Below are 20,384 nucleotides of genomic sequence, written 5' to 3'. Positions count from 1 at the left end.
CCGCAGCCGCTTGTCCACCAGCGGCGCTGCGGCGCGCTCACCCCGCCCGCGGGGGTGAGGAAAAGGCTGTCGGTGGCTGCGCCCAGCGCTTCCGCCCGGCGCTCGGTTCTCTGAGCCGTAAGCGGAAGCAGCGGAGCGGCCGCGGCCCGAGGCGGCGGCTTGGGAGCGCTCTGTGAGGGGCGAGGGCTCCTCGCGGTCGGCGGTGCCATGTCGGCGGTCCCGAGGAGCTACAACCCGTTCGCGGAGGACGAGGAGGAGGATGTGGCGCCGGCGGGTCCCGGCGGGGCGGGCGGCGCGGACCGGCAGCGCTACCTGGAGCAGGAGGTGCTGCGCCGCTCCGCCGCCACCGCCGACAGCACCAGCCGCTCCCTGTCGCTCCTCTACGAGTCGGAGCGCATCGGCGTGGCCGCCTCCGAGGTGGGTCGGGCGGGGAGCGGAGCCTTGGTCCCCGGGCCGCTGGGGCGGAGCGGCCGCAGGACCCGAGCGCTCCCCGATCGCTCACACCTCCGGGAGGGGAGTCTTCTTCTCCACAGTCTCCTGAAAAGTCCCTCTTCACTCGGTGTTTTTCCAGCCAGCCTGTCCTTCTGTTTTCTGCGTGGTGGCGTTTGTGTTTTGAGGGAAAAATCCCAGTTACAGCCTGTGTGCCTGAATAGTACTGAGGCTGGGATCCGGCCATGTTTTCAGCTGCTTTCAGCAGTTCTTACTAATTTTTAGCTGACTAAAAAGTTTTTAGCAGTCCTCTTGGTTAGACGAATGGCCTTCCCTGTTGTTTGTGATGTGCTTCGGTTCACCCTGATTAATCATTTCCTTCATTCCTCAGGCTCTGTTTCAGCACTTTGTGCTCGGCCTCATAAAGGTCTTGTCCATTGTATCACCTGCTGTAATGGGATATTCCTTGGGTGATGTGATTGCCCAAATTAACCCTAGAGCATCCTCAAGCTGCTGCCAGTCTATATGCTCAGAGAGTTCTTGGTGAGACTTCTGTGAGCTTTCAGACTCGTGATTTGTTTGTCCAGGAAATCACAAGTGAGGAATCAAGAATTCAGGTTTCACACGGGTCCTGTTGTACAACTTCAAGTCTTTGTGTTTGTGCTTTATTGAGAGGGGAAAAAAAAGAATATTCAACTAAAATTTCCCAGAGTTTAGCAAGAATACAAACACTAGTTCTTTGTTTTGCACTGGTGGTAGCTGCAGGCAACTTTCCTGCCAGTATTAATCTTTGGATTACTTTGGAATAGTGCTTGTGCTGCTGAACTAGAAAATAATGTACTTCTATATATAAAAATTCCTAAATCCTGCACAGCTAAAATTAACTAAAGTATTCCTGAAGTCTGAAGAAATGCTGTTTGTGTTTATTTCCTGTGGATATTTTATTTCTAAATTTTCAAAAACATCCCAGTAAGGTGAATATAGAATCCCTTCCCAGTGAAGGTGCCATTCATAAGTAGAAATTGTCCTGCTTGCTCATTCCCCTGCCATGAACCTGTGTGTTTCCACCACTTCACCCATCCTGTGGTCAGCCATAGATGCAGATGTCAGCTTGACAAAAGGCTAGTACAGAAAACTCCTGGATGTTGTTTGTGGCTGGTGCCAGGAGCCTGGCAGGTCACAGGGATGAGGATTTTACAGCTGGTTAATGCAGTGGCTAAAAAGCAACTCTTGATTGAAATGCCCTGGAGGAAGGGGAGCTGTTTGCCCTCAGAAGTAATCTGCACAGCTGAAGGAACGCTGTTATTTTTCTTTAGAGTGTCACCTCAGTGTTAGTTGTTTGGTGTCTCAGTTGATCCTGGCTTTACGCTCTGCTTTTCTCTGTCGATTCCCGTTAGGAGCTCGTCCGGCAGGGAGAGGCTCTGAAGCGCACGGAGCAGATGGTGGATAAAATGGACCAGGACTTGAAAACCAGCCAAAGGCACATAAACAGCATCAAGAGTGTTTGGGGTGGCTTGGTAAACTACTTCAAAGCCAAACCTCCAGAGAGCAAGCCAGAGCAGAATGGAGCCCCTGAATATTATGCTAACAGTAGGTAAGTAACAAACTTTGTAATTGGGACCTGTGTCCCACAGCATCTCTGAAATGTCACCAGGAAATTAGAAAATAAAACATCTGTTGATTCTTTCAAATGCCTGTAAACTCTTGAGATGGTCTAGCTACCTTTTTTTCTTTAATGCCAAGGTCAATAGCAATGCTTTTTTTTTTTTTTTTTTTTTTTTTTTTTTCCTAGGTTAAAAGAAGCAATGATGTCTAGTAAAGAGCAAGAGTCAAAATACCAGGAAAGCCATCCAAATCTAAGGAAGCTAGATAATTCAGGTTTGTTAACTTTTTTTGTACTGATTGCATTTCATCCATAGGAGGAAAACTTGCAGAGTGATGAAGGCAGACACCCTTCAGCCTGCCCAACTGCTGCCTAGCATCTGGAGATTTGTATCCCAGCCTTCATGCTTTGAGTTCTAGGGAATTGTTTCCATTAAACTCTTTATATCTGTTGTGAAGATATTACACCTGCTAAAGACTAAAAGCACCCAGTACTTATATTTGCATAGAGAATGCACACAGTGTGCAGACAGGGTTTCCCTGAGTTTGCCAAATGTTACACGTTCAGAGGTTCTCCTTTTAACCATTGCTTGTCATAGTTTTCAGATATATTGTCCTGATTTCAAACATGGATTCTAGGTCTTCATACTGAAGTAATTTCTTGGTTCTCAGAAGGTGGTGTATGGAGTTTGAGAGAAGGAGGAATGAAATCAATCTGTTAACTTCTGTGAGGGTTTTTTCGTACTAGATAATCGTTTCTTTATGCCGTGATCCTGGGCTGTTTAACCCAGTAAGAGTGGGAAAGCAGCAGGATGCAGGTGATGCTGTGTGAGTGCGGAATGAAGGCTTTCGGCTCCGTGTAGTGCCGAGCTGTGTCCAGCAGAGGGCAGAGCGGCCCGGCGGGCTCAGCTCCGCGCGGTCCCGGTGCCGTCCCAGCCTTTGCTCCCAGCCGGGTGAGCGCTGCGGGCTCGGTCTGCCTTGCCCTCCCAACTCCCCACTACAACTACAAATGGCAGCCAAAAGAGAATAGTTGTAGCTCAAGTGTTCATCTTGAGAGCTGGCCTATAGACAATGGTCTCCAACTTCTGATACTCTGGTTATGTGATCAGCTGGTGGCAGTGTTCAACTGAATTTTTAACAGCCTTGCAAAAACTTCAAAATGTCTTCTCGCATGCTTTTTCATTATATAATATTCTGTACTCTATATTGTTAACAGACAATGATTTCAACAAAGCAGATTTAGTTTCTTCAGTGCAAAGGGATGCCTACCCAAAGAACCAACAACTGCGAGCTTACCACCAGAAAATTGATACCAACTTAGGTGAGTGAGGAAACTGAAGCTGTTTGATGTCATACAGTCGGGAATTTTTGATTCCTAAACCAGATGAAATTATTGAGTGATATATTGCCAACACTTTTTTTGTTTAGTTAAAATGCCAAATTTGATGATAATTTAAAAAATCGTTTGCTTCTATTTGTACTTCAAAACTATCTAGAGTTTAGACCCAAATAATTTGAAGCTATGCACAGCTTTTGAAGTGTTTTGCTAAAAATTTCTAAGAATTGAAAAGCGCTAAATATTTAATTTGTGGATTTGCTGCATTTCTTTTATTTCTTCTCAAAACCATTCAGCTCAGTTTGCCTTCCTTTGTTCTGTAGCCTATAGACAAAGTGCCTGTTTGCTTACATGTGTCACTGTGTAACTGACCTAGAAAGAAGAGATTGGGGAAAAAAATCAGAAAGGAATAAATCAAAGTGGAATAATTGATCATAAGATCTAGTGGAAGCCCATTTTTTCTGTCACAAGCTGTGGAAAACTTAATAACCTCAATAAGTATTTATACTAATCAATCACACAATAAAAATTGTCACCTTTTGCTCAACTAGAAAATCTAGAAATGGGAGTTTTTAATCTATGATAAATAATTGCTTAAATCTTCAGCTCATTGGTATCATCTCTGCATGAAGGTTATAGAAAAACAATTGAGGTAGTGAGCGTACTGTGTATGCTGAGCAAAGAAAATCTGTACCAAATTTTCAATGAGATACGTTAAAAAAAAAAAAAAAGTAAAAACTATATTATGGGGCATGTCATTTGATAAAGATCCAATTTGGTGTTAAGCATTTTCCTGACACCAAATGTGAAAATGTAAAAAAAGAGGAAGTGACCCTTTCTGGTAGTAACAGTGCAACTCTGAACATACCAGTGCTTCCTCTATTTCAGAGAAACACTCAGACTTAAGGAATTGTATCCAAGGTTTTCTAACCCACGGTTATGGAGAAGAAGTAATCCTGATAGTGTCCATTGAGATAATGTGTTACAGCACTTTGATTTCTTGTGGTCCCTCTCTACCCTGACAGATGAGATGTCTTCTGGGCTGAGTCGCCTGAAAAGCCTTGCTCTTGGCCTGCAGACTGAAATAGAAGAGCAGGATGATATGCTGGACCGGCTCACTAAGAAAGTAGAGACACTGGATGTCAACATTAAAAACACTGATAGGAAAGTCCGACAACTTTAAAGGATTTTTAGAATTTCTTTTGTCTAGTGTTGGTTCATCCTGAATGCCTCATCTCTACCAATCTCTTAAAAATCTTGGGCAGTATGTTTCTCTTTTTTTTTTTTTTCTGCTATGTTACTGGTTTTGTTGGCATTAAAATTGCATAGCCTTAAGTCAGCACAATACTTTACATTTCCTCTTAGTCCACATGGGAGAAGTGCATGTGGAGGAAAATCTCCCAGTGTTGGGTCAGGATGGCCAGCTCAATTGTGTAACTGCAGCATATGCACAGAGGAATTTGCACTCCACAAAGCTGCAGTGTCCTTGGCCTGGGAGCTCTGATGAGAAAAGGAACTGCATTTTTGCCTCTGTTTTGGGGAGCGGGCAGGGGGAACAGACTGTGCTGCTTTGTTCAGAACTAATGTTGCTGATTCTGTTTACCTACAGATATGTTAAATTCAGGAAAAATGCTGATTTCCAGCTGTAAAAATATTTTTAAGTGACTGTTCTCCGGCATTTCTGGGGCTTAAGGAGTGAACTTTTATGTGGAAGATGCAAAACATCAAGGATGTCATGCAGTAATGGTAATATCCTGTATGTGTTCCCTTTCCTAAGATGACTTTGCCCAAATGGTGCATCCACAAATTGTGGTTTTTATGTTTGGGTAACTAAATGCTTTTGTTTTTACAGTCTTGTCTGTCAAGATCTTTAAGGGAATCTTATGGTCTGCTAGAAATGTTCATTGACACTGACCCAAAAAGTTTGGTTAACAAAATCAGGACTTAAATGTATGTGCTCTTGAAGATTATTTTGCAGAAATGGTCACCATCTGTTTTAATTTTCTGCTCTTTCTCTGTTTATTCATTTAGGTGGTTATTTGAAAAAAAGCTTCCATTTTAGAAATGGAGGGTTGATCTGATAGTGCACAAACAGATTATAGAAGATTGTTCTTTAGCATTTATTTCAGATGTGATTACAGATGGAGCAGATGCTGTGCTTTGCTAAGTAATGTGTTCAGAAACTCCTCTATGGTTCACATGCATCTGCATTGGCTTAGCAGGTATGAATAATTCCTGCAAATGAAGAAAAGCTCAAAACTATTTTTGAGTCTTCCAGATAGAATTTGGGGCTTTCACTTTGTTTTGTCCTTTTGTAAGGGTCACTGTAGAAACAAAATAATCACAATTCTACTCCAGCCTGAAGACATGACAGCAGGAACTTGCTGTCTGTCTTGAAAACAGTGAGGTATTCCTGTTTGGAGAGGCCAAGGGATCTGTGTCAGTATTAGAACATCACAAGTGATAGTGTGGGGCTAGAAAGAGATTGATGCTTCTTTTGAACTAATGCCACGTTGCCTTATGAATTAAAGAAAAACTGTGGTGTTCTGGGCTATCAAGCTTGTCCCCTTCACAGATGTCACATTCACACCCTCCTTGTTCCTTTTTCAAGGGATTTGTTACCTTGAGCTCACTTGCCACAAGGTGTATCCAGTTGTTAAGGAGGTAAGAGAAACTGAGCCTTTCTTGTTTTACTGTGTCTCCAGAAAGTTCACTTGTAGAAAAATAAATCACTAAAAAAGCTACACTTATTGGACTTAGTATTATGGAAAAAATACTAATTCTGGCATACTGGCAGGGTTGAGTTGTGAATTAGATTTAGGGTGAGCTTCTGTTTCCTTTCTTACTGATGGCATTGATTTCAGTCTCCCCCACCCCCAAAAAAAATCTCTTTTGGAGGGACATAAAACTTCAAGATCAATTGAGTACATTAAATTGCTTGCTAATTTTTGTTTGTATCATTTATGCACATTAAGAATTATAAATAGACTATTAATATTAACATATCATTTTACTATTTGCGTTTATACCATGTTTAATTCTCACTCTGTTAGAATATTTATTATGATTTGATGTCTCAAGACATTTGATACATTTATTTAGTAAATTATACAGTTGTTAGTATTCATATGTGAAGTACCTCAGTGAAGGGAGATCAAAAATTTTGATTATACCTGGTTTAATTTCTTATTTGTTTTAATAATACTCCTTTTAGTGTGAAACTTGCCTTCATCTGTAAGCAAATGTGTCACAACTCAGTGTTTGCTAAAATAAGACTGATAACAAGGATGGACACTGAGACTTTTTTCACTAAGTTATAGCAAATGGAGGAAAAATATTACCAGAAGATCTGGTTGTGTTATGTATAGTAAGAAATCTGGAGCTTGAATCCAAGAAAAAAATCTTTGATTTAAGGGTGAAGTGTGCTGTCTTTCTTTTGTAAGCTATTCCCTGTTTAGTCTAAATTATTTCAACAAAATTAACTGAAGTTTTTGAGCAAATGTTTGGTTGTATTGGCCTTTGAGAAAACCCAAGCAGAGTAGAAACCCAGGATCTCAGCCATGTGGAATCTCCAGAAGTCTAACTCCTCGTGTCTTGTAACAATCCCATTCACTCCCTCAGTAATGTATGCCTGCCTTTGCTTAGTTTTTCTTACTCTATTTATTATTTTTGTTTGGCTTTAATTGCCTTGTTTTAAAGGATCATTTCCCACACTGGGTTTCTTTTGCAGGGGAAAAAAGATGATGCATGGATATAAAACAATTTATGCTATAAACTGAATTGCTTTTCTCTGCTTTCATATTGATTTTTGCTGATAACAAACTTAAGTCTAACTGACATGAGGAGACACCACTATTTTATAATAGTGATGATGTTTTTTTATCTCTTGGAATAACTTTCCATACTACAGGAAGAGGAAGTTTAAAGGAAAACAACTACATGATTTTTGCTTTTCCAGGAAATGCCATTTTGCATGTATAATGAAGGATTTACTTCAGTAGCTTTTCTTACTATTTCCTGAGATGGAGTTTTATTTCTTCTTGGCTGCTGTTGAAAAACTTAGGCTGTGTAGAGTCCAGGACTTTCAGAAGAAATTCAATTTGCACTCTTGCTAATTTTTGATAAAATTTATTATTTTGCCTGCCTATTCATGTTGGCATATAAGCTGGTATTCTTGCAGCAAAATAGCTCTGGTTAATTTTATTGGCTTGGGTAGAAGTTTAATAAGGTCAGAAGAAGATGGCAAAAAAATTAAAACATTCTTTATAAAAGGCAATTTGCCAGTTTCTCAAAGAGATCCTAAACCCTGGGAAGTAGCATATACCCTTCATAACACAGACATAAAATTCTAAAAGCAGCAAGCAAAAAGAAAGGGAATGACTAGTATCTGATGGCTAGACTCCTTGATGTGTTTGATGTTTAAATTTCCTGAGCATTGAATTAAGTCTTGTAAGAAATGATATGTAGCTGAATTTTAGTCTGTACTACACAGATTTTTTTGCTGGGCTGAGCTATATTTGCCCTCCTGAAATTGTTGGGACATGATGTCAGGGATTCATTTAATGTGTGAAATTCACCTGAGATATTTTGCTGCCTAGTAGTTTTTGTGGAGTGATGTCATTTGTTAAATGGTGAAATAAAAAATACTTTCCAACCAGTCTGCCTTCTGAACAAACATTTTTGTAGGAATTTTTACAAGCATAACATCATATGGAGGATTACATAGGACTTAATTTTCAAACCACAGGTAGTGATTGTGTCTATGATTTGTGTCTATGGCTTTTTTAAATAGAACTTTAATTCTGTGCCACCCAGGTATAACACTTTTTGTACAAGTCAAATTGCATTATTGTTTATTTAAATGCTAAACTGGACTGTAGTTCACCACTTTAAGAGATTGAATTGAATGAGTGTTGAATGGTAAAGTCAATAAAAGGTGCTTATTGTTAATGAAGAGTTGTCACATTTATTTCCCTTTTTTTTAATTGCAACTTCATTGATACTCTTCCCCCATAATATCTGTTAAAGTGCAGGGCCTACTCTATTAAGTTTGTACCAGCATGGACATAAGTTTGCACCTGGTGGGTTTTGTTTTCTGAGAATAAAAGGGAGTATGGCATTTCTATGTTATTCTTGAGTAGATTTTCTTAGATCCTGAGAGAGAAATGAAAAACAGCACTTATTTTTGCAAAATAATTTATTTGTGGTGATAATTCCAGATGTTGCTTAAAAAGTAGCCTTGCCATAGTGTTTGGTGTTATCAGGAATATCAATAACTAGATATGTGCATGAACAGGGGCAAGTGAAACACGAGTAAGGCAAAAAAATACAAACCTCTTTGAAAACTTCCTTCTGGTATTTGTGTGGTCCCGAATTTGGTGATGGTAGAAAACATGCGAATATCTTGACCTTCAGGTAGGTTCTTATATGTATGTGAAAGGAGGAACTTGGCTTTTGAATTATTTTTGCTGTAGAATTTAATTTTGTTTGATAATGTAAAGTAGAGATTCAGAAGTGGTATTTATTACAAAAGCTCTGGAAATGGGGAAGTTAATAGAGAGACTGAGAGATTTTTATTTTTTAAAATTCAGATAACTTTGATTTGCTGTCTTTTTGCTGAGAGTTCTTCAACAAATGGGAATTGAGAGTGCTTCCATCTCTTCACTTAATTGTTGCATATAGAAAAATCAAACTAGTACAAAGAGCACAGTAGGAGATGATAGAGAATGGAGCAGTGCAGTGGATTCTGGATCTCTGCTAGGAATATTAATAGTTTGCTTGCTCTGCTGGCATGAGAATCAGTTCCAGAGTCTTAAGGGTATTTCTCACATAGCTGTTTGTTTATGGCTGGTCAGACATTTCAACCCTTTGTGTTTTCTCAAGGACTTCCTTGCTCACAGTGCAGTCCCTGCCCCTGGGGATGAGTGAGGAAGGGGAGCTAAAGGATGCTCATGCAAGTACATAACACCAGGCAGAGCAGGGGCTGCTGGAATGAAGGACCCCATAGTTCTGCCTGCCCCTCTCCCTGCTTCTGGAAAGAGGTTTGGCTTTAAGAGGGAGTTCTACAATTTTAGTTTCTTTGTGGTAGGTTGGTTGGTTCGTTTGCTTCCAAGCAAATTTATTACAAATTCCCAAACTGGGAAAATATGAAGCACAATCCCACTGGGGTTAGAACTGAAGGATGGGTAGGGTTTAGTTGAAAGCAAGCAGGGAGGTGCCCCCAGAATAAACAGGCTGCCACATCAGGAAGATCCCTGAATGCCAGGCACAGTTTACTAAGTATAGTGACTGTGCAGCCCTGCCTCCACTATAAAAAAATCGAGATGGACTGTGACTTTGCTGTTGCTTGGCAGAACCTTCTAGAAAATGCTTCCAGCTCCAGCTGTGGCTATTTTGTGAAAAACAGTGGGCCTCCTTGGCATCTCCTTGCAAGATGACTCCTTTTTCCTCCACATTAACTGTAAATCTGCTCTCTGTGTTAATGGACAGCAGTCACTGGCCAGTGCTGAGCTCTACCCCAGGCCATCATTCTGAAGAGCTGCTGAAATTCTGTCACTTGAACAAACCTTTGGCCAGGCCTGGGGTGTCTCACAGCCTGCCAGGGTCAGCAAGGGCAGCAGGAGTATGGAGAGTGCCACCAAGCCCATGCACATGTGCCACTTACCTTGTGGATATTAACCCTCCAGTGTAGAAAGGTGAGAGTTAGGAATGGGTATGTTAGGTGCTGACAGCCCTAGAGTGGAAACCACTGCCCAAAAGAGTTCAACATTTCAGATCTAACATGTTAGGGCTGTTGGGAAGGATTACACAATTTGTCTTCCTTTAATTTTGCTCCAAAAATTTTTCTACTGACATTATGTATTTTGTAAACTGGGTAAAGTCTGATGTCTTTATTCCTGACTTCTAATCTCTCCCTACATTTAGACAATTTATTGAATCAGTTATCACTGAACATTTCCAATGTTTTTTCCAATTTCTTCCTTGCTCTTACATCCTTTCAATTCACACAGTCTCCACCTATGACATATGGTGCTCTTTCATCACTGACTTTGGAAAGTTATTTTCCTTAGTTATATCCCTAAGCAATTTCCCATGCCATCCAAGCAATACATTCATTACTGAAACTTGTATGATTTAATAATTTCCTGGCACAATAATTCCAAAACATGTAGGAGGAAAGCTGGAGATTTTTCCATCTCCAGGTATTTACTTTGCTGCATGAATCCTTGCTCTTGACCCTTTTGAATGGCTTTCTGTTGAGATGAATTTCAGCTGCTTGTCAGGTGCTTGTTTGAGCTTAATCCTTGCATCTGAAGGTGGAGGGAGGGAAGCTCATTCAGAGGAATCTGATGTACCTGACTGCTGTAGCATTTCCAGCTTTGGATTTCTGGAGCTGTTTTCTTTTCCACAATTTCCATAAGCTAAACAAACACCTTTTTATTTGTTTTCAATCACCTGCTTTACTAATCAGTGTTTGAAATGCAATATTGAGGCCTTACTCTCCACTCAAGCCAGCTGTGCTGGGTTTACACTGGCAGCCTGCCAGGAGCCCGAGGGCTTCTTCTGTGCCCAAGTGAGGTAGGATGAAGAGGAAACCAAAGCAGCTCTTCTGTGGGACACAGCCCCACATTGCTGGTTTCCATGAGTTACTGGACACCAGCAGCTACTGGCAATGACAGAGCAGTGGGGTCTGGGTGCATTAAACAGCAAGACACTGGATTCCTTAAATTAGGAATGTACTTATTTAGGAAATAGGTGTGTGTTTATGCTGAGTACCACATTAAAACCATTAAGCTTCCTTGTATCTTTGCAGTTGGGCACATGTAGATGTACTGCTGAGTCAGCCTGGCTGTGTTAATGACCCCAGTGGATCTTCAGGGAATGTCTCTGATTCCCCACGTCTCAAGTGTCAGAGTTGTGGAGTTGATTCCTGTGAGAGCAATTTGTTTGTTATTTGAGAGAATCCATAATTCCAACATACTCTGCCCTGGAGTAGAGATAAATAAAGGCATTAGATAACATTTCAAGATACATTTGTTAAGCCTCTACCACCTTTTTTTTGTATAAAATGAACAGTCAAGAGAAGGAGGAGAACTTCTAATGCATCTTGGATGCTCTGTTGTCCAACTGCTCACTCATCTCTAGGCCATGTAGTACAACATAATGTAGTTTTATTTTAACTCTCATCAACTGCTCTGCTGTTTCAGTACTTGTGTAGTAGGGAATGACTGGAAGATTGCCAAGTAAGGGGAAGTCTGTGTGTGAACAGCCGGGAGGGATAATATGTAAAATTGCTGGAAAGAGGCAATTAAGGGCAGCATTGAGATATAATGAAAAATGGACAATATTGAGCCTCATCAGAAATAGCAACATAAACACAAGCTACTGTATTGTGAACTTTGCTGTAAATAACTGCATTTTACAGAAAACAGATGGACTATGAAGTCTGTGAGCAGACTTACAGAAAGCAGTTTGGTTTTCAGGAACACATCCACGCTGATGTTTGTCATGTCCTCCTGGCACAAAGGGACAAAAAGTGGCTTCTTCCTGCTGTTTTATTTGCAGAGTCCAGGGGGGGAATTGCAAAGCTGGATTACATGAAAGCCGAGTAGAGCTGAAAATAATTCTGCATGTCATATGTAACTATGAATGGAGATGGCAGAGGAAGTGATATCTGAGATTAGCAGTGCAATAGATGCTGTCTTGCTGTTTTGTAAACCAGCAGCTGAGGAGGTAACACACCAGTGAATGCATCAGGAAGCCCTCCCTAACTTAGACCATGCCCACAGCTTACCCTGATCTTGGCATCACTGCAAATCCAACTGCATCATTTTTTGACAAGAGTGGGTGGACTGGAAAAGGACAGACCATTCCAAAATTATTGTATCACCAATGAGAGTGGATTCGGGCTGCCTTTTAATCCTATGGCCTAGATTTGACTACCCTTGTTTTGGAATAATTGATCAAAACGCTCAAGACATCCCTGTATTCTACCGTTTATTCTGCTGTTTTGCTGCCTTTGTGAAGGAGTATGACCAGTCACAGCCCAGATATAGCAAATCAAGCTCCTGTTTGCAGACATAGACTTGGCAATATGCATTAACTGAACATAGTTCTTGCATCAGGCAATACATCACGTGCTCAGTCACATTCTAAGCTAGAAGAAAAATATGCACATATTTAAAAATCTTTGGGGCCCATGAAAGTGCTTATTTCTTAACACTAAACTTGTTTCTTTCCATTCTTCAGTTTACTTCTTCCAGCATGACCAAAGAAACAAAAGAAGAGCTGCTTATTATTAACATATTTCAGTCTTCATAAAATGGGTAGAAATACATAAAGATGACTCACTTTTGGAGTGCTGGAGCCTTATTCCATCCAGAAATTTAAGCACTAGACTCTGGTTGAATTGGAGCAAATGACTTGTGGAGAGCTACGATGAAAGAGGGAAAATTGTGGCACTGTGGAAAGATTTCTACCCTTTGCTTCCCAGATGCAGAATGGCTTGGTGCAGACAGAAGGAGAAAAGCTACTCCATAACAATCTTCACATATTCTTTTTGAAATTAGTATTTTATTAGATCACATTTTTTTCCATTATAAAGACCAAAAATCTACAAAGAAACACGACAAGAAAATGCTAAATAAAAGCACTTTGTATGCTTCCCTTTTCCTTTTTTGTGTTTGCTTAAGGATACACTACATATCTGGAACTGCACAGTTTGCCAAAAGTGCAATGTAATTTTTTTATGTTTCAGGGCATCCCTCGGGCCTTTAGAAAAGTAGAGAGTACCAAATACTCTTTAAATTCGGGAAGATCTTTCTAAAAAGATTAATTATACACTAAAATGACAGCACTGTAAATTCCCTCTGGTGCTTGTTAAGGCCTCTGAACAGGTTTTCTTCCTTTTTTCAACATTCCTCACCCAAGCAGCATCAGTTACACTGAAAACTCTGGCATAAAGGGGCACAGCTGTCTTCACCTTGTGTCATCTAAATTCATTCTAGTGACAGGTTTGTCAAGCACTTATGTATTGCTTCTACCTAGTAGGCCCTGAGCACTGCAGGTTTTTTTAGGTAGACATTTCATTATGTGGACTTCAGCTTGTAAGACTGTGCTTGCCTGCATTTTCTTCCAGCTCAGCCATCTTGCTCATTGTCAATGATCTAAAAGGTTGTAAATGTGTGACTGTCAAACCTCTCCAGGAAGTACCTTTGTGTCATGTTTGTATCTTGAATATTCTAGTTGAGACTGAAGTTCCAGAAAAGCCAGTCGATTACATTCAGGTTGTACATGTCATTAAGAAGCAAGAAATGCAGGGAATGTCCATTAAAACCTGTTCCACAAACAACTCCAGACAGAGAAAGCCAGGAGTGAATAAAAAAATGAGAGTGACCTTCAGCATCCTTAAATCCTACTACAAGCTGATGGAAAAAAAACCCAAGGCCTTTGTGTTACATAAAACAGCATTACATGGTCTAACAAAAACCTGTTTTTGAAGGGGAGAACACAGTTCAGAAAATAATGGTGTTTTTGGGAGATGATTTCTGGACCTGTATTTAAAGCTAACACAGACAAAGGTACAGATTCATATAAAAGCAAGAATTTGGGCATAAGGGAAGGGAACAAAAATATTTCATGAACAATTGAACTAATTCAAGAAGGTGCTGACCTTGGTAAAAGATTTTTTTTTTTATGATTTGCATTGACTGCTTCATAGATTTGCCAATAAAAACTGAACTCCCACTTCAGCCATCCCTTCTAAATAAAAGTCTCTCCATCCTGGCTGCCTGTTTTCACAAAACTTGCTGGAATCTAGCATCTTTGAGCTTATTCCTCTCCATCACATATTGTTGAATTCGGCGAATGGTCTCAAAACTGACTGTGGTGGGGAAAGGAAACAGGCAAACATAGCAAAGCAAACTCAAATATTTGCTTCCTTCTGAGGATGGGGGGAATTCATAGATGATGAATTTAGAAAGTACTTCTTTCCAGGAGCAGAAGAATGGGAAATATATTGTAAATACCCTTTAGAAAATAAAAAACTGTTTACCATCCCTATGGTTTACCATATTCTAAAATGTAACTCAATTTCTGCTTTTCTTGGCTTCATTCTCTTTCCTGGATAATATAATAATGTTAAGAAAATGAACACTGAGGTTTTCCCTCTTGAGGGTCTGTTTCAAAGGAAATAGCTAAAAAGCCCTAACAGTCAATATATTCAGCATTTCTGAAATCACCCTGTTAATCTGCAATTGGACAACATTGGCCTGGCTGTAGTGATAACCAGCAGACCTCTCCAGGTCCTTTCCAGCTCTTTCTCATTCCCTGTTTATGCACACTAAGTAGTTCTGCTCCTAAATGGTAATTAATGATCAGATCCTTTAGGCTAAAATTTTACTTGGTCTATATATAAACATAGCTTGGTTTCTGTCCTTCCAAACCTAGTGAAATTAGCAAGAGATGCACACTGGATTTATATGGGCTACCTTATCTCTTGTCATTGCTCATATTTTCAGAGAACACATTCACTCTATACCCACTTGATGAATGAACTGCCAGAGAAAACACTCTGGAGGAATCCAGTTTCTAAAAACATTGATGTAGGATGCAGCTCCTATGCATCTGTCAGGACGTTGAAGATTTATCTGGCTGTGTGTCACTGACCACTACACCCTTGTTTTTACAAGGCTGGGCTGGAGGAGTTGCAATTTCAGTTAAGAAACTGCCATGCAAGGAATTCAGCACCTGTGTTGCAAAGCCTGAAGAACACCAGTGTCCAGGGAGGAGCAAACAAAACTCTATGAATGCACAGAGAGCATTGATGTTGGTGTCCTGCTTGTGGACAGGAATGGCAATGCTCCTGGGAGGCATGAGAAGCATATTGTTTGCACATTGTAGGTAAATTGTGCATCACCATGGCATTCTCTGTGGGGAACCTAGAGACCTCCAGCCTGCACTGCTACTGCCCCTAGACACTCCTGTTCATTTTGACATTAAACTCTATCAGAATCTGCTGATGGAGATGATGGAGAGATGGAGATGATAATCTCCAGCAGAGCTTTCACGTGTAGGGAATACAAGATGGGGCGTCACACAACTGAACTAAATTCATAAAGTGACCTTTATCAAGAACATGTCAAGAGTAAAATCCTCCATAACAGGACTGTCCTGAAATGCTAAGCATGTATGACACCATTCTCCTGTCAAAGAACTAATTAGACATCAAACAAATTACATATTAAACAACTCCACAATATAATCTTTACATTTCAAATAACTTCTTCAAAAACATTACACTTTTTACCAGGCTGTTCTCAGGAGCTTGCACAATGCCTTACAAAATCCACAGAAGAAACTCATCCAGAGCCTCAGAGTGCTTGGTATGAGCCAGAGTTATGCACTCAGTAAGAACAGATGGAAACGGATAATTGAATTCCAGGCAAAAAGAGCATTATTTGAATGGAAATTTGCAGTAAAATGAAGGACGATGGGACATGTACAAGGAGTCAGTTCTGGATAGGAGACAATGGCAGAAGACAGCTCTTGACTCAGCAGCGAGGAGTTTGTTGGAAGGACAGAGAAGAGACAGAGGGAAGAAAAGGGGCAGACTCCGCCGTCTCCAGGAGACAAGCTGGAAAGAAGTCCAAGGAGCGAGGGTGTGGTTTGAAAAACAAGGAGTAGAATTTCAAACTGGATTCTGAAGCAAACAGGGCAGCCAGTGAGAGCCTTGAGATGCATGAAATACAAATTTTCTCCATGAGAGACCAAATCAGAACTTTAGGAGTTGTTGTGATACTCTGTCATTGCTGCACCAAAACATCTTTGTACTGCAACTGCTGATGCAGCATTCCTAAGGTTTGCATATATCTGTTAGGCAAAACACTGTGCTGTGACAGTGCCAGCAGCATTCAGCTGAGAACAGATGTGGATCAACATCCTGCAATCAGTGCTGTGCCACACACAGCAGCTCTCCAGCAGTTTGCAGTGATCATGCACAAGGATGTGCAAGTCCAACCTACAGACTCCTTGTTTCTTGGAGCTGCATTTTGAGGAGCACTCCAAGTGTTTGGGTGTCCTCACTCAAGGTCTCCTGTAGTGGATGCTTTCTCACACAGGCAGATGTGCCAGTGACTTTTTTTACCTTCGTGTATCCAAACAGGAAAGTGACCAAATATTTGGAAATTGAACACTTGTGTAGTTAACCAGTGATTTGAACGGATGAGCAAGAGTTGTTGAGCAAGAACCTGGGAGAAATATTTAAGAGAAATGCACATTGCTTTTTCAGTGAGGGTTTCTTGGCTGATTCTGTGGGAAGAAGACTGGGAACATACATACAACATTTTTCCATGTAAATAGCAGCCCCTCCAAGAAAAAAATGTAGCTCTTCTCAAACACTGGAAAAAGAACATCAGGCTGCCATCCATAGGATGAGCCAGAAACCCAAATATTTGGATGAGAGCAACTTCTGGAAAAAACAGAGAAACATTTACCAGGAGCTTTTCTATTTTCATTGTTAAAGGATTGCTAGGGATTACACCCTTCTCAGCTGCTGAGTGCTGTGGCTCTGCCTTGCATAAAGGAGCAGGGGAGTAGCAGTCAGCTAATCACAGGGGCACTGACACAGCAAACCATTAGAGACCTTTTACATTCCCTGTTAACAGAATATAGACTGTAGGAAAAATACCTTAAATAAGGCCAGTAATGCATTTTCACTGAGAGACCCTAAACTAAATATAGAAAGCAAGGTTAAAAGACTCAGTTAAAACATCCATGCACACAGCTAACAGTACAGAGGTCAGTTTCTTTAGCTGCCAAAGCTCAGCAGGCTGCAGTGGAGAAAAGATAGCAAAATTCTTTTCCTATTTTTTTGATTTTTGCCAAAACGTCCAACACTCTCAGCTCACTCTTCAGAGCCGATCACACTTGCAAAGAACCCAACCCTTGGGACCAGCAAAGCCAGGTCTTATAAAGGACAGATATTTAAACACAGAGCAGTGCAAAGAAGGTACAAATGAGAAAGACATCAGCAGACAGAAGTGTGGCAAATCACTTTTACATAAAGTGAGATACTTTTTTTACTACATAAATGATGTGAAAGTTGTAATTAGGATTTGGCCAGCTGGGAGTGGGCATGAAGGATTATATTATTAAAATTGGAGTGAAGAAATATAACAGACCTTTAATTTTAATTATACTTTAAAAGAGCCTTGGTTCTCTTAGCCAGTGATCTTTCTAGTTCATGGCAGCAGCTTAGAGCCAGACTACTAAGACTGCACACAATTCACAGTGACTTTTGTGCATTTGTAATTCTTAATAATAAAAATATCTCAGAGACAAATCTGTTACTTGTCACAATTTTCTTAAAAATATTGATATAAAAATATCTCTTATAACTATGTACACTACTCAAGAGGTACTACTTAATTTGCACAATAAGTGATGAAAGGCTTTTTTAATAATATATATAAATTAGTAAAAATAGGAGTTCTAGACGTAATTAATTAGCATTTATAAAGTGAATGTGAAGGAGACAGAACAAGCTCACTATATCAAAATGGGCTGGTGACAGATACATCCAGATGTCCCACTGTAGTCTGTCCCTGCAGCACTGCTGACTTGCCTTCATTTAGAAACTCATAACTCACCAAAATTAAATTGCAACTAACGAATCTACAGAGCAGATGCTACTCAAACCCCTTTGGACCACACAAAGAAAAGTTGTCTCCACTTTACCTCCAGTTTTTCTCCATTCTTTTCAGAGACCAGACGTTAGTGAGCAACTCCAATCCTGAGTCCTCGGGGGAGGCTGCAGATCCCAGATTCCTGCAGGGATGGGGCTTTAGCAGCATCTCATTCCTAGCTACCTGTTCAATGGGACGTTCAGTGTTTCCTCAGTCCCACTGCAGACCATTCTTGACCAAGGGATCCCCATGGCTGCAGCCTGGGACCGCGTGTGCCACAAGGAAACCAGGTGTCTCAGCAAGCCATGCCTATGATTCCTTTGGAAACTTAACCCAGTTCTGGTAATTCCCAACTATATGTATTAAAAATGAATGAGGTTAAGTGAAAATAATGAGGTTTTAAATTACAACGTATATGAAATTGTTTTAATCTGCCTTCTGGTTTTGAGTCTTCGGGGGTCCTTTGTTCAGCTTTGTATTAGAGATTCTCCTATAATCTTGTGTTTCCCAGGGCTGAGCTCTCTGGGAAAATGTGAGCAACAATGCTCTGGATAAAACTGCTGGAGCTAGCACCACTGCAGCCATTTCCACCTCAAAGGATTCCTGTAATTTAGGAAAAGTATAATAGCACTAACATTAACTTCACCTCTCTCATCTAATGCTAATGGGCTGACTAGGAGTGTGAGTAAAAAAAAAAAAAAGGTGTTGATGCATCTCTTGCATGTTGGACCCTTCACTTCTTGGTTATTGAATAGCTTCCAACTCACAGTGACAACTATTGAGGAAGGAGCCCTATTTCTATTTAGAAATTGAAAGGAGCAAAACAGTTGGATGATTTTCATAACTGATAACTGCGTATAAACCTCCTCACCTACCTCGGGGCACGACTGCAGGGAGCAAAGCCCACATGGTGCTCGGGTAAGTCGGTGGGCGGTGGGTCAAGAGGAACCGTGTGACCCAGCCAGACCCCAGCGCCTCTGGGGGTGCCAAGAAGAAGAAGGGTCGCACTTTGGCACAGCCAAACGACGGCAGGTGCCAGGCAGGCGGCTCCCGGCTTCCAGCGCCCATCGGGCAGCTCCGGGGCGTTCCCCGTCTTACTCCTCACCTCCGGCGGGAGTGCCGGGGCGCTGAGGGGAGCGTGGCCGTGGGGAAGAGAGAAACTCCGAGGGTTGGTGTGAGGGTGGGTCGGGAGCAGCCCTATGGCCCGGGGATGGGGTGGGTGAGGAGGGGCCCTGGGGCCCGGGGTGAGGGTGGGTCAGGAGAAGCCCCGGGGTCCGGGGATGGGGTGGGCGAGGAGCGGCCCTGGCGCCGGGGTGGGGGTGGCCCGGGGGCAGCGCCGCAGGGAGCCGGGGAAGGGGCCGGATCACATGAGCGTGTGTGGCAGTAGCGGAAGGATATCTGCACTCTGACAACCCCTCCCGCCCCTCTCCGCTGGCTGCGGCCACGGCGGGGACCACCCGCTTCTCACAGCTCCGTCCCCAGCCCGTGCCCGCAGCGGGAGTGAGGGATAGCGGTGGAGAGGAAGGCGGGAGGGTGAGGGCGGGCGAGAGGCGGCGGCGATGGGCGGAGGAAGAAGCGCGGCAGTGAGGGACTATTTGAGGAGACCCTGGCAGGCTGATGAGGTGCGGAGTGATCCCGGCGAGTGAGCGGCCCCGCGCTGAGGCCGAGGAGGGCGGCGGGCGCGCCGGGCGCCATCCCAGCGAGGGCTCCGCGCCTGCGCCGCTCCCGCCGCCGTGAGGGGAGCACCGGCGGCTGCCCCGCTTCACCGCACGCCCCTGCCCCGCGCCCCTGCCAGCTCGCCCCCAGCCATGGCCCAAATACTGCCCATTCGCTTCCAGGAGCACTTCCAGGTGAGCGCAGGGGGGCAGCGGAGAAGGCGCGGGGTCGGGGTCCCCCTCTTCTGCCTCACCCTGTCTCTAGGAGAGGGGGGCCGCGGCCTAGGCGGGCTGGGGGAGCGCTGAGGGCGGGGAGAAGGGGCCAGGGCGCCAGGGGACCTGCTCCATCCCCTCCTTCGTTCCCTCCGGAGTGCGGCCGCTGTCCCGCTGGGCGCCGCGGGAAGGCGCGCGGGGCCGAGCCCGTCCCCGATGCGGACGCTGAGCTGCTGCTTCTGTTCATCTATCCATCCATCCATCCATCCTTCCATCCCCGGAGCTGCGTCCCCGCGGCGTGCGGAGCGGCCGCGATTTGTGCAGAGTCACTCGTCGCCTGAGGGACCTCCCGCTCCAGGGAGGGGGCGGCGCCGCGCCGGAGCCGCGCTGCTCGCCCCGGGCACCGCGGGCGCTCCCCCGCCTCAGTTTGGGTGGACGCCGCAGTCTCGCAGGCGGGTTGTGGCT

The 20,384-nt window shown here is 42.8% G+C and overlaps 2 protein-coding genes across 7 annotated transcripts in view; both read left to right on the top strand.

The window, feature by feature from the left end:
* The first annotated feature begins 76 nt into the window (after positions 1-76).
* On the top strand, positions 77-8,321 carry SNAP29 (synaptosome associated protein 29). 2 transcript variants are annotated; one of them, XM_079322716.1, is made up of 5 exons: positions 77-417; positions 1,827-2,023; positions 2,222-2,307; positions 3,269-3,352; positions 4,393-4,727. In XM_079322716.1, the coding sequence occupies exons 1-5, from the start codon at positions 208-210 to the stop codon at positions 4,548-4,550; spliced, it is 735 nt and encodes a 244-aa protein (XP_079178842.1). In that variant the 5' UTR covers positions 77-207; the 3' UTR covers positions 4,551-4,727. The 2 variants fall into 2 exon arrangements, with proteins under 2 accessions (XP_079178842.1, XP_079178841.1); XM_079322715.1 differs by having other exon boundaries at positions 80-417; positions 3,248-3,352; positions 4,393-8,321.
* Positions 8,322-19,716: 11,395 nt separating this feature from the next.
* CLTCL1 (clathrin heavy chain like 1) overlaps positions 19,717-20,384 on the top strand; it is a 34,428-nt gene continuing 33,760 nt past the window's right edge. For all 5 annotated transcript variants that reach the window (XR_013776428.1, XM_079322706.1, XM_079322705.1 and 2 more), the window contains exon 1: positions 19,717-19,901. Coding sequence is in view for 4 of the 5 variants with exons in the window: in XM_079322706.1 (XP_079178832.1) it covers positions 19,860-19,901 (42 nt within the window). In the remaining variant the exon portion in view is untranslated. The remainder of the gene's footprint in view (positions 19,902-20,384) is intronic.

This window comes from Erithacus rubecula (genome assembly GCF_903797595.1).
Source record: "Erithacus rubecula genome assembly, chromosome: 19".
NCBI lineage: Eukaryota > Metazoa > Chordata > Aves > Passeriformes > Muscicapidae > Erithacus > Erithacus rubecula.
This window is presented reverse-complemented; position numbering and strand designations above follow the sequence as displayed.